This window comes from Myodes glareolus, chromosome 19, assembly GCF_982192425.1.
Source record: "Myodes glareolus chromosome 19, mMyoGla1.1, whole genome shotgun sequence".
Taxonomy (NCBI): Eukaryota; Metazoa; Chordata; class Mammalia; order Rodentia; family Cricetidae; genus Myodes; species Myodes glareolus.
Window position 1 is genome coordinate 63,150,774 of NC_142044.1, and position 15,713 is coordinate 63,166,486.

General features: G+C 40.9%; 1 protein-coding gene and 1 pseudogene across 2 annotated transcripts in view; one reads left to right on the forward strand and one right to left on the reverse strand.

Moving 5' to 3' along the window:
• The window catches only part of Larp4 (La ribonucleoprotein 4), a 57,620-nt gene extending 50,474 nt beyond the window's left edge, over positions 1-7,146 (forward strand). For both annotated transcript variants that reach the window (XM_048444573.3, XM_048444574.3), the window contains exon 16: positions 924-7,146. In XM_048444573.3, coding sequence (XP_048300530.1) covers positions 924-1,262 — 339 coding nt within the window. In that variant the 3' untranslated portion in view covers positions 1,263-7,146. The remainder of the gene's footprint in view (positions 1-923) is intronic.
• On the reverse strand, positions 3,439-9,224 carry LOC125407477 (golgin subfamily A member 5 pseudogene; annotated as a pseudogene).
• Between the last annotated feature and the right edge of the window lie 6,489 nt (positions 9,225-15,713).

Below are 15,713 nucleotides of genomic sequence, written 5' to 3' on the forward strand. Positions count from 1 at the left end.
TTTGTGTGTTGAAAGCAGTGGAGTCATTTAATTTCATCAGTTATTTCATCTTTAGGGACTGGAGAGATGTCCCAATGACTAAAGTGCTTTCTGAGCAAGCTCAGGATCTAAGTTTAGGATTCCCACATCCCCACTGAAGCTGGGTATTGCGGTACATGCTTGGAGTCTCAGTGCTGGAGAACCTTGGGCTTGCTGGCTTCTAGGTTCAGTATAAGACACTGTCTAGAAATAAGGCACAGTGCAGTAGAGGGGGATACTCAGCATTCTCTGGATTTCTCAAGCAGACATAGGCAAGTACAACACACACAGTTATATAGTTTAACCTGTATATATAGTTCAACACAAACGCACACACACGCACACACCCTTTGCCCTGGCTGTCCTGGAACTAGCTCTTGTAGACCAGGCTGGTCTCAAACTCACAGAGATCTGCCTGACTCTACCTCCTGAGTTATAGGTGCGCCACCACTGCCTGGCTGACAACCTGATCCTTGGAGCCCACATGGTGTCAAGAGAGAACTAAGTCATACAAATCGTCCTGTAAACTCCATGTGAGCTGTTGCGTGTGTGCTCGGACATACATACATACTCAAAATAATAATGATAACCGGGCATCGTAGCACTTGGGAGGCACAGTCAGGTAGATCTTTGTGAGTTCAAGTCCAACCTGGTCTACAAACCTGAGTTCCAACACGGCCAGAACTACACAGAGACCCTATCTCGAAAAACATCATCATCATAATTTTAAGTAAGAAATCTTAGAGAAATTCCAAAGGCATTAACTATACTCTATAGCAGTCTACACGAGAGTACATAGTTGACTTTCCTAGACACTAACTTTTACTGTCCCTTTGGTGAAAGCTAATAATTTATTTATGTTTCAGAGAAATATACTCTATAATTTGTTTCTTATCTTTTTATAGGAACCTCGAAAGTTAAGTTATGCTGAGGTGTGTCAGAAGCCTCCTAAAGAGCCATCTCCAGTTCCTGTCCAGCCGCTACGGGAACTGAGATCCAATGTTGCGTCTCCCACCAGAAATGAAGAGAATGGATCTTCTGAGAAGCCTGTTGAAAAAACATATGAGAAACCAGAAACAAGGGCTAGTAAGGATCATTCTGGCTTCCGCAGCAATGCCATTCCCAGGGGAGCAGCTGGAAAAATCAGGGAACAGAGACGCCAGTTTAGCCATAGGGCTGTACCTCAGGGAGTGACTCGACGTAACGGGAAAGAGCAGTTCGTGCCACCCAGATCACCAAAGTAAAACACAACCATAACAGAAGCTCCTCAGAAACTTCTCTCTTCCCACTAAACTTGAGCCTATATTGAACTGTCTTGGAGGGGAGGAAGTAGCCAGGAAAGATGGGAAGTATGTCCTTAAATATTATGGATTTTGGAATTGTAAGAGGAACCCAAAATTCATCTCTAAATGATTTTCAAATGCTGGAGGATTCCAATCAGTATAAATATATATAAATATATATATATACACACATATATATAAATATAATTTTTCTATTTTTGTTTTTGATTTTAATTTGCAGGGATTTTCTGCCTGGAATCAATTTTGAAGGTTCAGATTTAGCTTGGGAGAGAAAACAAAAAACATTATACATCCTTCAGTATAGGAGACGAGGGAGTGAGAGAAAATATTTTTTGAAGAAACATTTCTGTAAAAATTAGAAATTACTTTTTTTAATCTATTTAAAGTTTGGCTTGGAGAATGCCATCTCTGACAAATGGCCTTGTGTTGCAAAAGCAGGTCAGTGGCTGGGGATCTGTTCTGGGTGTGAGTGTGTGCAAAGTGATTGAAGCCAAATCTGTTGTCATGTTAGTAAATGATTTAAAAACTGAATGTAATACTTGAGTAGACTTTTGTAGTTTGGAATTTAGTTTGTTTTTTGACATTACTAATATTGTATTGTATTGAGCTAGCTGTTAAGCTTGATTGTGTGTGAAGCTGTGACTACCAATCAGTTTGATATTCAAGAGAAGAATAGAAATTATTCAAGAACAATTGAAAATTTCTGTTTTAGACCTGAATACTGGATAGGTCAAATAGATTTCAGAGGTTCAAATTGCCCTGTGACTTTTTTTTAAAACTTCTCTTTAAAATGGGAGACAAATTTTTTTCTTACTTGTTTGTTAGTCTCTGTTCTTTGACTCTTCACCCCCAGGAGCAAAATAACCAACCATTTCCTGTGGTTTCTCACTACTGTGACCAATTTAATCAAATCATACAACTATCCTAAACATTATAATGGATTACTGAAAGATTTTATTCTTCTATTAAAGCAATTTGAATTTTAGATCCCAGGATGGTGCTGGCCTGCCATTAATTTATTTGTATTGGTGTTAAAAATGAAGCAGAATGCTTTTGGGTGTGGTGGCGTACATCTTCAATCCCAGCTTCTGAGGTAAAGGCTGCTGGGTCTGAGGTCTATGCCTTCCTGGTTTACATGAGATCCAGTCTATTCAAGACTACATAGTGAGAGACCCTGTTCCAAAGAAATTAAAAATATATAAGAAAGACAAAACAATGTAACTGATTTTTTTAAGTGGTATAAAAGAGAAAAAAATTTCAAAATTAATTTGGAGGACTTCTTTTTATTTTTACAGTGTTTATCATCTTTCTTTCCCCTCCTTCCCCAAAAAATACAGTTTGGAATTCACTGACTAAAAACAACAAGTCAAGAAACTTGAGATAAAGCGAGAAAAGTGGTTGAAGAAAATAAATGCATAACCTCTCAGTGAATAAAGTTGTAGCTGTCATATATTAAATAGGCAAGTTTACCTGCTGGTATTTAGAAAACAGCTCAAATATGAAAAACCATGTTGCATTAATCTGTCTAAAGTCCTAGCCTTTTTATAGTTTTATGTAGGGTGGTGGTTTATTTTCTGCTTAGGAATAGTTCACAATAGTAAGAACTGTCCCTTCTATTAGTGAGTTATGTTTGTACAAATTGAAATTGTAAGTTGTGAGCACTGGAAAGCACCATTGTGACATAAACATCATAGTAATATATGTAAATGGAAGTTAAAATTGCATTACTGTGAAACTTACCTACCAACTCTTTGTATTATTAAAAAGAAATCTTTTTATTTTTATTCTTAAATACAATTAGTTTCTCTGATTATAACACATAATCAGTGTCACCTAAAATGTAGAAAGGTCTCTACAAAACAACCACCCCAGGTCTTTCTCTCTCCATATCTAGGGCAATTGTACTCAGAAAAAGCAGAGCTGAATTTGTCAAATTACTGTCTGCATTTAGAGACTCTCATGGAAATAAGGGAGAGTCAGACACCAGAGTAATAAAATTAAAAGCTTTTCATGATGAAACCATCTTGTGCGCTATCTGAGCAGTCTTAGGTGTTGGTCTTTCTGCAGATTCTAGCTCTGAACAATGGCAGGCATACTTGGGAACCAACAGCTCAGTTCACTTGCCATACAGTTGGTCATGGTGCATTTCTGGTGAGTAAGTCAGCAGGACAATCATGACCCAGAGGTGAAGCAAAGCCATATAGATAATTACAAACACTCATGCTATGGGCTCTCTTCCCAGGTGGATACTAAACTGGTCAGTGGAGCTAGCAGCTTTTCAAAGCTTACCATACATTACTGCCAGATTAGTTTCTGTGTCATTAAGAAGAACAGGAACATTTCACAGGCATGTCCCTTCACCACTGTCAGTTCCAGACATGGTAATGGAGGATCCGCTGCTGGGCATGGTGGAGACAGAGTGCACCTGCTGCTCCCGGCGCTCTTTTCTGTGCTGAGGTTCTCTAGCATGGCTAGCTGATGGAGTTGGCTTACTAGTTCCGACTGACTGGCTGCTGTTGCTTAAAGTTTTGTTGATAAGCTGGTTCCTTAGTTTTTGAATTTCTTCCTCTCGATCCTTAATTCTGCTTTACAGGGTGTTCTTTGTTCTATGCAGATCTTCTAACATGTAATGATATTCCAGTTTCATCCGGTCCAGTTTTGTCTCCAGCTATTGTTTAGAGGTTTTCTGCTAACTACCTGGTCTTGCGGATCGTGTAACTGTTCTCTTGCTGATTCTGCTTCACTAACCTGCTGAGCCTCCATATCCTGCAACTCAGATCTTAGCTGATGTATCTAGCCATCAGCTTCTGGATCTACCCCTTTTGCATCTCCTTCTCGTGCCGAAGTTCTAGTTCCATGTTGCCAGCAGTACTGCTGTCTAGGCCTTCAAAACTGGAGCCTTCCTTTAAACTGTTTATCAATTTTTCTTTAGACTGGAGTATTTGTGTAGCTTTCTGCTTGTAGTCAGTTAATTCCTGCTTAGAAGACGCCAAGCGCGGCCTGTGACCTTGACTTGCTGTTGGAGCTCACCAGCCTTCTTCTTCTCAGAGTACTTTCTTTCTGCCAGAGTAACCACTTCTGCCAAATTCTCACGTTCCACTTCCATTTTATTAAGGCGTACAGTGAATTCACTCTGCACCTATTTGTAGCTGTCCTGCTCTCTCTTCCGTGTGGCATCCGTCTCATGCAGCCTCTCCTGAGGAGTTTGCAGAGCTTGGTTCTGTAGACTACTGCCTTCATTGTGGTCCTGCATTATTCGTGACTTTTCACTCTGTAAGGCTTCCAGTGCTTCCATGGTCAGCCCGCACTTTGAGCACAGCCAGCTGGAATTCTTTGCAGCCGCTGCTTCCATCGACTTGGGCTCCTAGTTCCTGAGTTATTCAATCACTTTTTGAATGGTCAACATTCCATTTTTCACCTCTTGCCCTTGCCTTATTTAATTCCTCTTGAGATTCTTTGGATCTCTGAAGTAGTGTTATCTACTTATGTGTTAAGTCTTACGTGTCAGATTTGTGTTAGTGGGTAATTCTTAAAAACTTTGAAAACACTGCACAATTCATGTAACCCAGAATTATTTCTTTGTAACTTATTCAGCTTGGCAAACACTTTTGATTTGGTTGGTTGATAACATGGTGTATTTGCTCAGTTGGAAACAGTTATTTCTAAATACTATTTTTTAATCATCTACTAGATGGAGCATACAATAAAACTACCTGTACTAAAAATTGGGAGAACTTTAGATCCTTTTAAAAGTATTAATAATCATTAGCTGCATCTATGATAAAAAGTGTTCTGTTTACTTAGAAATGATAAACATTTAAAGTGTTAAAATCCTATGAATGCAGTGGATTAATAGAATAAACATTTGCAAAAATCACTTGGTAAAGATTATAAACTTTATTTTTGCACTTAAAATGAAAGATATTAGTTGAAAGGTGTCACAGATGTAGTTTCCAATTTCTTATAAGCTTGTGTGATTTACTGGTAGTCCATTAAAACACTGCAGGTTGCTCTTTTGCAGTGCTGCCCTTGAACCCAGAATCTTCCACAGGCCCCATAAGTGTTCTGCACTGACGTATAACCCCAACTTCTCAAAGTTCTGAATGAAATTCAAGATTTTCTTATGAAAATATACTGAGTGTAGAAATTTTTTAAAGCATAGGATTTTTAATTTCCCTCAGTACTTCTAAATAGCTCCCATTTGATGGGAGTTTATGTGGGATTGGGGGGCAATGAAAATGAATGTGTAATATATATATAATATATTCACAGTGTGTATTTGGCAGTGTTTTTATTGCAGCAGATTTAGGTTTGATGATGCCTGTGAGTTGTGTGAAACGACTTTTGCCCATCGTTACTGTTCAAGCCAATTGGATTGGTGTTCATAATGTTTCAACTACTTTTGGTTCTTGAGATGGGGAAATTTGAATATCAAAATTTTCTCTTCACCCTATGGCTTAACATTTCCTTGCATTGTAGAAGGCCAAAGGTAGATAAAGTGATATTTTAGGGTTCTTGCATGAAAGAGCAAAATCCCACAGGTTTCATCACTTGCGCTTCATAGAGAAGGTACGCAGAGGGGCATGGCAGAACCTTCTCGTCTTCCTTCTGTCTTGATAATATCAAATGTCTGTCTCTAAGGAATCTCAATTTTGCCAAATATAGTCATTGGCATTTAAAATAGAGATCTATCTAAATTTTTACCCAACTGTATTTTGGAGACAGACAAAACCTTTAAATGCTGAGGGGTTTGTTGTTGTCTTACCTGCATATTTTGCATATAATCAAATGATATGCAGAGTTTTAATTTATTTTTAGTTCCTTAAGTTGTTAGCTTCAATATTTCACATTCCTTTTTCTTTTTAAATAACTAGATTTGCTTTGCAAAGACTTAGGGATGGAATTAAGTTAGTGTCTTTCACTGAAGGTAAAGTGAACAAGAAAATATTGAAGAGTTAGGAGCACTGTGTCTAGTTTTGTTAGTTCTGTGTGGCCTTACTAATCAGTCTCTTGGCTTAAATGTTCGCTGCTTTTACTTTGACACAGTTGAACAGCACTGGGGTTCAGTTCCTGATGTTTGTGTTGGCAATATATTTTAACCATATTTTGAGAGTATCAATTCTGGCTTTTTATGGAAAAGATAAATCAAACAGTATATTCCTTTTGAGGGTTTTTTTAATACGTAAATATATATAAATATAATATATGATGGATTTTTTCTAATTTTTTATATTTCCTTACAATTTGTGGGTATTAATCTAACTTTAGACTCTGGCATATACTAAGTAGCTAGTCTGGGCTTTCAAGAACATGCATGGAAATTCCAGTTTTTATTAGCTGAATGAGGACATTTAGAATTCTCTTTTAAAAGTGACCTGATTGCTAAATATCTTAATGTTTATTTTTAAACTAACAATTTGTTGTCTTACTAGGCAGTCCTAAGGTGCAGCTCAGATGTCTGTGAGCTGTGGGCCAAGTATTCTGTTTTCAGTTCTATAGCACAGAACACTGATTTGTATTGTAAAGAGACATCCACATCATTGTTCTGTTTTTGTTTTTTTCAGCAGGTTCAGGTGTCCCTTAAGTGGTGTATCTTAAATGTGGGGGAGTGGGGTGTCAGAACCAGTTACTTGGCTTCTGTTTTGTCCGTAGCTTAGATTTGTCCCTGTTGTCAAAACTATCCCCCCCCCAATGGTGTAGCACATACTCGTGCATAAACTGTTAAGATGAACATCTTTGTATTTGTATTCGTTTTCAGCATTGCCAAGGTGCTATGGGAAATTACAATTACAAAATTAGAAAAAAATAAAATTATCAAAAAGCAGGACTGGTTTTCTTTTCTCCAGGTGGTGTGTATCTACTGCTGTGTATTTTTCATAATTTATATGCTGCCCACTCTAATCTGCCATCAGAGCTAGAGCAGACGCTCTCTTGGGGGGGGCATTTTATTTGTAAAACAATAGCAGAGCAATAGCAGTTCAACTTTATGATTCTGGAAATTTCCATTTCTACCTCTGTCATCTATAAAATGATAGGGTAGTGTGCAGTTTAAGGATTTTTGTCTTGGGACAGGTTCTATATAGCCTGCCTTGATATAGCAAATCAAGTTTGGGTTTGGTGTTATTTATTTACTTAATTTTATTTCACGTGAGTGGTTGTTTTGCTTACATGTATGTATGTACGCCACATATGTACCTGGTGCCCGCTGAGGTCAGAAGTTACAGACAGTTAGGGACTACCATATGGATGCTGGGAACCAACCCCCAGTCTCTCCAAGAGCGACAAGTGCTCTTAATCCCCTCTCCAGTGGTGGAGCTGCTGTTTTAAAGTCTGTCTTTAATCCCAGCTCTTGGGAAACAGACAGCTGAATTTGAGACCAGATAAGGCTGCACAGTGAAACTCTGTCTCAAAACAAACAAAAAAGAGGACCTCTGGGCAAGGTAGAGAAATTTAAATGAATTTAGTTCCTTTGTTTACTTTGAGTTCTTTCCCATTGGGGATTATTTTGGTTTGAGACAAGTTTTAGCATCTGTTACCAAATTAATGTGCTAGGTCAGATCATCTATTGAACATACTATATTACTAAAAACAAGAAATGGTGTTTCTGGGCAATTATGTCATAGTTATTCCTGAATTGCTTGGTTAAATATAAATTTTTAAATGGTAGAAATCAAGTTTTCCTAAATGTGGCCAGATTTAAATTATATTATGTAATCTTAAGTTAATTTGGTACAGTTTTATTTTAGATAATAAACATTAAATAACTAGTTATTTGCTTTATAATCACTTAGCTCAGTAATAACAGGTCCTTTAGTTAAGCTGTTAGCACACTGAAGTTACCTTTTTTAAAAATATATATATTTATTTTTTTGCTTATTGTGTATACAGTATTCTTTCTTCAGAAGAGGGCACCAGGCCTCATTACAGATGGTTGTGAGCCACCATGTGGTTGCTGGGCATTGAACTCAGGACCCTTGTAAGAGCAGGCAATGCTCTTAACCTCTGAGCCATCTCTCCAGCCCCCTGAGGTTAACTTCTTAATGAAGGTAAATGTCAGTGGTAAGTGCTGAGGAAATATTGGAAGCCTATGTCAGTGTGTCAGTAAGTGTGTTGTCTCTGTCTCTTCACAGGGGCCAGAAAGATGTGTCAGTTTCCCCAGTGGAGTTGTGAGGGTGCTAGGGTTCAACCTCCAGTCCTCAGAAATAACAATAAGTGTTCTTAACCACAGACTTCTTTGCAACCCTGTATTATTACTTTTCCTTTTTTTTTTCTTGTTTTATTTCCTTATTTTGAGAGAGTCTCATATATCCCAGGCTAGCCTCAGCCTCACTAGCCGAAGATGATCTTGTACTTCTTATCATCCTGCCTCCACTAAGTCAGTGGTTCTCAGCCCCTTTGGGGTTCGCACATCAGATATCCTGTGTACCAGATAGTAACATTATAATTCCATAATTAGCAAAATTACAGCAGCAATAGAATAATTTTATGGTTGGGGGTCACCACCGCATGAACTGTATTAAAGGATCTCGGCATCAGGAACATTGGGAACCGCTGGTGAGCTAGGATTATAGGCATGTACCCCCATTCTTGATTTATCTTGTTCAGGATAGGCTTTGTGCATTCCTGGCAGGCACTCTACCCACAGTGCCACATCCCTAGCTTGTGAGAATGTGTTCTTAGTGGCTTAGCCAAATTAGTAAACTCACATTTGTCATCCTGTGAAGGACTGGAGAACATTAAATATTGTGCCTCCACTTTCAATTTCTGTGTTTTTATTTGGGGATTGAGATGCATATCTTCACGGTACATGAGGAGATCAGAGGACAACTTGGAGGAGTCAGATTTCTCCGACCATATGGATTCCAGGGATCGAGTGTCATCTGGCTTGGTAGCAAGCGCCATTACCCACCATAAGTAATAAATGTAATTCGATGTTTTTCTTTTAGGTATTTATTCTTTGTGTGTTAGTGTTTTGCCTATCTGCTTAGCCTGTGCCTCTGTAGGAAACCAGAAGAGGGTGCTATCCTTGGGGACAGGTGTTAGTGATCGCGGTGCTGGCAGTTGACATATCCTCTCCAGAAACAATAAGCATTCCTAATCAGTGAGCCATTTCTCCAGTCTCTAATTTTTAAACTAAGGTTCATTTTTAGTAACTTCTGCAAGGAAGATTTGGAATTGTGTTGATGTACGTTTATTTTGAAACATTATTTCACTGCTGCCCGTGCCAGCTTTGATTTGTGGTCCTCCTGCCTCAGCCTTCCAAACGTTTTTAATTGATTATGTTTATAACTTGTGTGTATTGTTAGGCTGTATGTGCATCCAGTGCCCACAGGTGCCAGAAGGCCTTGGAAAAGGCAGTTTTGAGTCTGATGCCGAGATCCAAGCCCATGTCCTCTGCAAGGCTAATTAGAGCCCTTTCTGGGCTGTCTCTCCTGTTAAGGTCTCTAATTTGTTTAAGGTACTGGAGATTAAATCTAGACCTCCGAGACTGCTAGGTAAGCGCTCTGTCACACGACTACACTTCGAGTCCAACAAACAACATATTTATGTGTGCACAAGCAGGTATGAATGTATGCTTCACTGTCAAGGCCAGAGAACAGGTTTCCTGTATCATTATATTAACTTTAAAGTAGTAAGCCTACTTGGCATGTCCAGGATAAACACTACCTTCTTATGGTGTATATATATTTATCTTCATACATTCCTAGATTGGATTTGCTATACTTATTATATATATTAGTGTTTTTCCTGCACATATATATGTGTGTACCATGTGTGTGCTTGGTACCTGAAGAGATGAGAAGAGGGCATATCTGATGCACTGGAAATGGACTTAAAGATAGGTGTGAGCTATGTCATGTGGATGTTGGCTGTTGAACCTGGGTCCTCTGGAAGAACAACAGGTGTTGGAGGAGGGAAGCCACTTAGTGGTTCCTGGCTGCCTGGCTAGCTTAGACCCAAAATAATCACACAGAAACAATTCATTAAATCACTGCTTGACTCATTAACTCTGACTTCTTATTGGCTAACTCTTACATCCTAATTTAACCCATTTTTATTTTTTAATATTTATTTATTTATTATGTATACAATATTCTGTCTGTGTGTATGTCTGCAGGCCTGAAGAGGGCATCAGACCTCATAACAGGTGGTTGTGAGTCACCATGTGGTTGCCGGGAATTGAACTCAGGACCTTTGGAAGAGCAGGCAATGCTCTTAACCACTGAGCCATCTCTCCAGCCCTAACCCATTTTTATTAATCTGTGTATCGCCACATGGCTATGGCTTACTGGCTAAAGATCCAGCGTCTGTCTCCCCGAGCTACATGGCTTCTATCTGACTCTGCCTTTCTTCTTCCATGCCATAGGCCAAACCAGTTTCTTTATTCGTTAACCAATAAAAGCAACACAGAAGGACTTCCCACACCAAACAGGTGCTCTTAAATTTCCCTCTCCCAAGCCCTCCCAGATTCTCTCTTGCCAACTGTATAAATGTGTGTCTAGCCATGGTGTGTGTGGGGGGGGCACAATGCCATCATACCAGCACTGGGGCCTCTAACTTACTGAGTGCCAGGCTAGTAAGATTGTCTTTAAAGAAAAAAATGGACCACAGCCATGATGGTATAAACACTTTCCAACAAGATTTTGTGTCTTAACTACAAGATACAAAATCAAGACAAATTTGCAAGAAGAGAACTCGGGAACAAAATCCTGTTCACAGTTGGTTTCGAAGTGGGGGAGGGTGTGGTGATATGGTTAGGTGTAGGGAGGATCCTGCCGGCCCTCATAACCTGAGTTTGGAAGGAGAAAACTAACCCTCTCAAGGTGCCCTCTGACTTTCAGACAGGCATCTTGGCACATGAGACCACCCACACACAGTAAATAAAAGTAACAGAGACTCGGAAGATCGGGCAGGTGGGGGAGAACTTGCCGTGCAAGCAGGAGGGCCTGAGTGTGGTCCCCAGAAACAGCCCAGGTGCAGTGCTGTGCACCCATAATCCCAGCTCTGCAGACAGAAGCATCCATGAGGCTTGCTGGCCAAATTGGCTACAGATTGGGAACTCCAGGTTTGAGCCCCTGTCTCAAACATGGTGAAGAGTGAGTGAGAGACACCTGATGTGAAACAGTAGCCTTCAGGTGAAGAGTAGGTACACACAGCCCAGAAATAAACCTAACAAAGGGTATGAAAGACCTCTGCAATGAAGATGTTTAAGGAAAGATGAAAGACAACAAAGAAATTGATGAAAATACAAGATTAAAAGAAAGGATTGGACCTCCCGTGTTAACAGTAAGCTGAATATTGTAAAAATGATTTTAAATTACTTAATACATGGATTCAATACAGTCCTATCACAATTCAGTAACATTCTTTACAGACACAGAAAAAGAATCCCAAAGTTCATGTGGAAGAACATATCCAAAAAGAGCTAAAATAATTATGAGCAGAAACCATTGCTAGAAGTATATCGGTATCCAGTCTCAAATTGGACAAAATAGCATGGTGCTGGCACAAGAATGGCCATGTTGACTGTTAAGTCCAGTGCAGCCCCCTAAAATGGCAGTGCTGGTGACAATGTCCTACACAGGTCTTAGACCAGGTAAACAGAAGCCTAAGTGTGGGGGCACAGAGGTCTTTGTGCTCACAGACAAGCACTAAAGGAACCTAGAATGTTTAAATCCTGGAGTCTGTGTGGCGACTGCTGTCCTAATTGGCAGCACAGCAGGAATCCTGGCCCATCACAGTAGCTAAAGGGAACTTTATCTCCATCTCTATCCCTCTGTAAAACTCAGGATTCAGAGACTGAATAGCGAGTAGCTAAATTCTAGCTCAAGCCTCCCTCGAAACAATGGAAGTCCTTCAGCTCTGCCCCCTCTTAAGAGCCCTAGCTACAAGTGGTTTCTCCCTACCACTTCCTATCAACTCACTGCTGACTCAGCCTCCTGAACCCAGGTTAATTTTATTTTAATCAAACAAATGTAACATGTCATTGCATTATTAAACAAATATTCCACAGCATAAATGAATGTAACACATCGCAATGTTCCACAACACTGGAATGTTAAGCACACGTGGTTGTTCCGGAGGCAGGCGGGGGTCTCTGAGTTCGAGGCCAGCCTGGTCTATAGTGTGAGTTCCAGGACAGGCTCCAAATCTGCAGACAAACCCTGTCTTGAAAAGAAAAAGAATGCAGACCCCGTTTTTACTGCCAGAAGGCTGGAGCTGATGTGTTTCCTAGCCTGGTTGCCTTTGAACAGTTTGTAGTACCAAGGACTTTCAGACACTGAACCATACCTCAGATCAGCATTTTGAAACTTGTTTATCTCAATCCATCTATAGGACCTATCTTTACGGAAGGTGTCACGTGCACTTTACAAAGAGTTTATGTCATGTCTGATCCGTGTTTAGCTTTGTTCCTCAGAGATCTCGGTGTGTGGTCGTGTGCACGTGGGACAGAGATAATACAAGAATAGTTTTCACCAGATTGCTGAGCTTAAATAAGCATAAAATAATCCACTTGGGTCAGACTCCGGATGTTTGAACCGATACTGACTGCTGAGCTGTGTTGGTCCGAACTGCCTTCTTGCCTCCTACAGCTTGTTACTCTGTTGCCTATGAAGTTTGCAGACACCCCACGCCCACAAGCACCTAAAGGCCGTTTCTGGTAACAGAAAAGTGGATCTCCTAAAGTGGGTGTCTGTTTACCAGGAACCTTCCTTAATCCCCCAAAGGTCAAATACCCTGTAAGGGCATCTGGTTCTTTGTCCAAACAGCTGCTAGATAGAAGGCCGTAGACTTAGGGCGCTACCAGCGGTCTGGCTGTTCGCTCAGGAGGCCTCTAAGCCCATCTTTGCTTGCTCTCTCTGTTGTCCCACCACAGAAGCTCAAGGACCTCCTACCACACAAGAGCCTCTCTTCGTTGTCCCCTTGTATATTCCAACTTTTCCATATCCCCTTCCTAGTAAGGATTCCTGGCATCACTTGGCTCCCGTCCTCCACTTAGCCCTCTGCACTCCTTCCTGAGGCCCCTAACCTCACCCATTCCTGCCTAGAACCACTTGAAAATTAACAACTGTTTCCCCTGTCTCGTTCTGACTCTGCTTGACTCACAAACGGGAGCTCATTTTCAGCTTCTCTGGCTCCCACCAAGCGCACTGTGCCATAGTCTCTAACCCACTTATAGAGCCTGTGCCTTTACCACCAGGCCCCTACTAATGATAGAGCTTGGGAAATGCTATGACTGACAGACTGCGAGAGTAGTCAGCCAACACCCCCATCCTCCTTCCCCTAGTCTCCTATTGGCTCCTCCAAACTTAACTCGTGCCTACTGCAGTCCCGGCGACTGGCCCTATTCTCATTAGACAATTTAGCAGCTGACCACCTGTCCCAGGAGCAGCAGGGTGCAGCACATGCGCACAGAGATCGCGCAGCCAGCCAAGGCACTGCCTGCTTACTGGGCATGCATGCACGCAGAAGATGCAGTCTGCCAGGTTTCCAAGCAGGCATCCCAGCTCCTCCTGTGGTGCACATATTTAATCCCAGCACTCGGGAGGCAGAGACAGGCAGATCTCTGTGAGTTCAAAACCAGCATGGATTACAGAGGGAGTTCCAGGACAGAAAAGGCTCCAAAGCTACAGAGAAACCCTGACTCGAAAAACTTAAAAAAAAAAAAAAAGAGCCTTAAGTTACCTGAACACTTAAATTACCTTTTTACAGAAAAAAAGCTTAGAAAATGAGGCTTACTTACCTGCCAGCCTAACTTGGTTTCAAGCATAAACGCCAAGTTTTGTCTTTTCCTAGAACCCAATGAAATGAAAAGCAGGCTCAAAACCACCATGCTGCTGGTACTTAGAAATTGCTCATTACTATTCTGTATGCTCCAATGATAACCTTTCCAGTGGCTGCGCTCATTAGTCAAGCATCTAAGGCTTGTGGTAAGCGATCGGATGTTTCCAGATAGAAAGAAAAGGTAAAAGTTAAAGATTAGGATACCTGATGCTAACCGGATGGTGGTGGCATGTACCTTTAGTCCCAGCACTCAGGAGGCAGAGGCAGGCAGATCTCTAAATTTGAGGCCAAGCTGGTCTGCAAAGCAAGTTTCAGGACAGACAGAGCTTTTACACAAAGAAACCCTGTCTCAAAACAAACAAATAAAAAAGATGGCTAATGTTTCCAGAAGTCTTAAGCAAGCTGTGAATGTTATAATTTCATAACACGGCACCTAGGAACACCATACAACGGAACTCTTACAGAAGTTTATTGAGAGAGAAAGGCGTACAAGCCTACCCGACTGCTTGTGCCAGCCTGCCTGCCCGCCCGCCTGCCTCTCAGAGGAGTGGTGGGAGAATAAGAAAGGGAAAAGAAAGGAAGAGAAGAGAAAAAGTAGGTGGGGTTTCACTTTTTGAAAGGGTGGGGGTACAGCCGACTAAGGTGCTGACTGCCTGTGTACTGGGCGTGCACCGGGGTGATGCACTCTGCCAGGTCTCCAAGAAGTGGACCAGGTATTCCTAAATGCCAACATTCCCCTTTTGTTTATTTTAAAAAGGTGAAGAGTTAGGAGCGGCAGTTTGGAATGAGGGCGCCAGGTTCTGGAGACTGTTTCCTGCTGAGGTGCTGGCCACCTCCCGAGGTAGCTTATGTTTCACATCATTGTCCAGGCTCTATGAAACTGTCTGGCACCGCTTGGACCTGGTAAGATGCTGGTAGGGCAGAAGATAAGGTTAAGTTTAGGGGAAATTTTTTCTTTAGATCCTGGTACTTGAGGGAGGGGGTGTTCCAAGGCCAGGGAAAGGTGGGAGACCTAGGCTGTTGATTTTCAGTACTTACCCGGAGTGCGGTTGACAGTGCATCTGACCTCTTCAAGGTGGGTCCAAGTCAACTCCCTGGATCTCACAAGAGGTTTTTGAGTGTACAAATAGATATGTTTTAGACACATTAGCATTCCCACTATTTGCATCTGTACCAAAATTCATATTATAGAAAAGGTGGTATACTCACATAGTTTAATAGCTTATCAGCATTTCATCAATTAATGTTAAGACTATGAACTTTTGGAATGTTTTTTTTTTTGTTGTTTATTATTTTTTTCAAGACAGGGTTTTTCTATGTAACAGCCCTAGCTATCCTGGGACTTGCTCTTATAAACCAGGCTGGCCTTGAACTCACAAAGATCTGCCTGTGTCTGCCTGCTGAGTGCTGGGATTAAAAGTGTGTGCCACCACTGCCTGGGGAACGTTTGGAGTCTTAACATAGCAGTAGCATAATGAGAGGGAGAAACCTGGAACATGTTTCATTCTTTTAAATGTGTCAAATCACTTTCTCTTTTCATCCTCAGACCTTCGTAACTTGCATTTTCACACCATAAGTCACTTTCTTAGACCCTGAAACATTCTT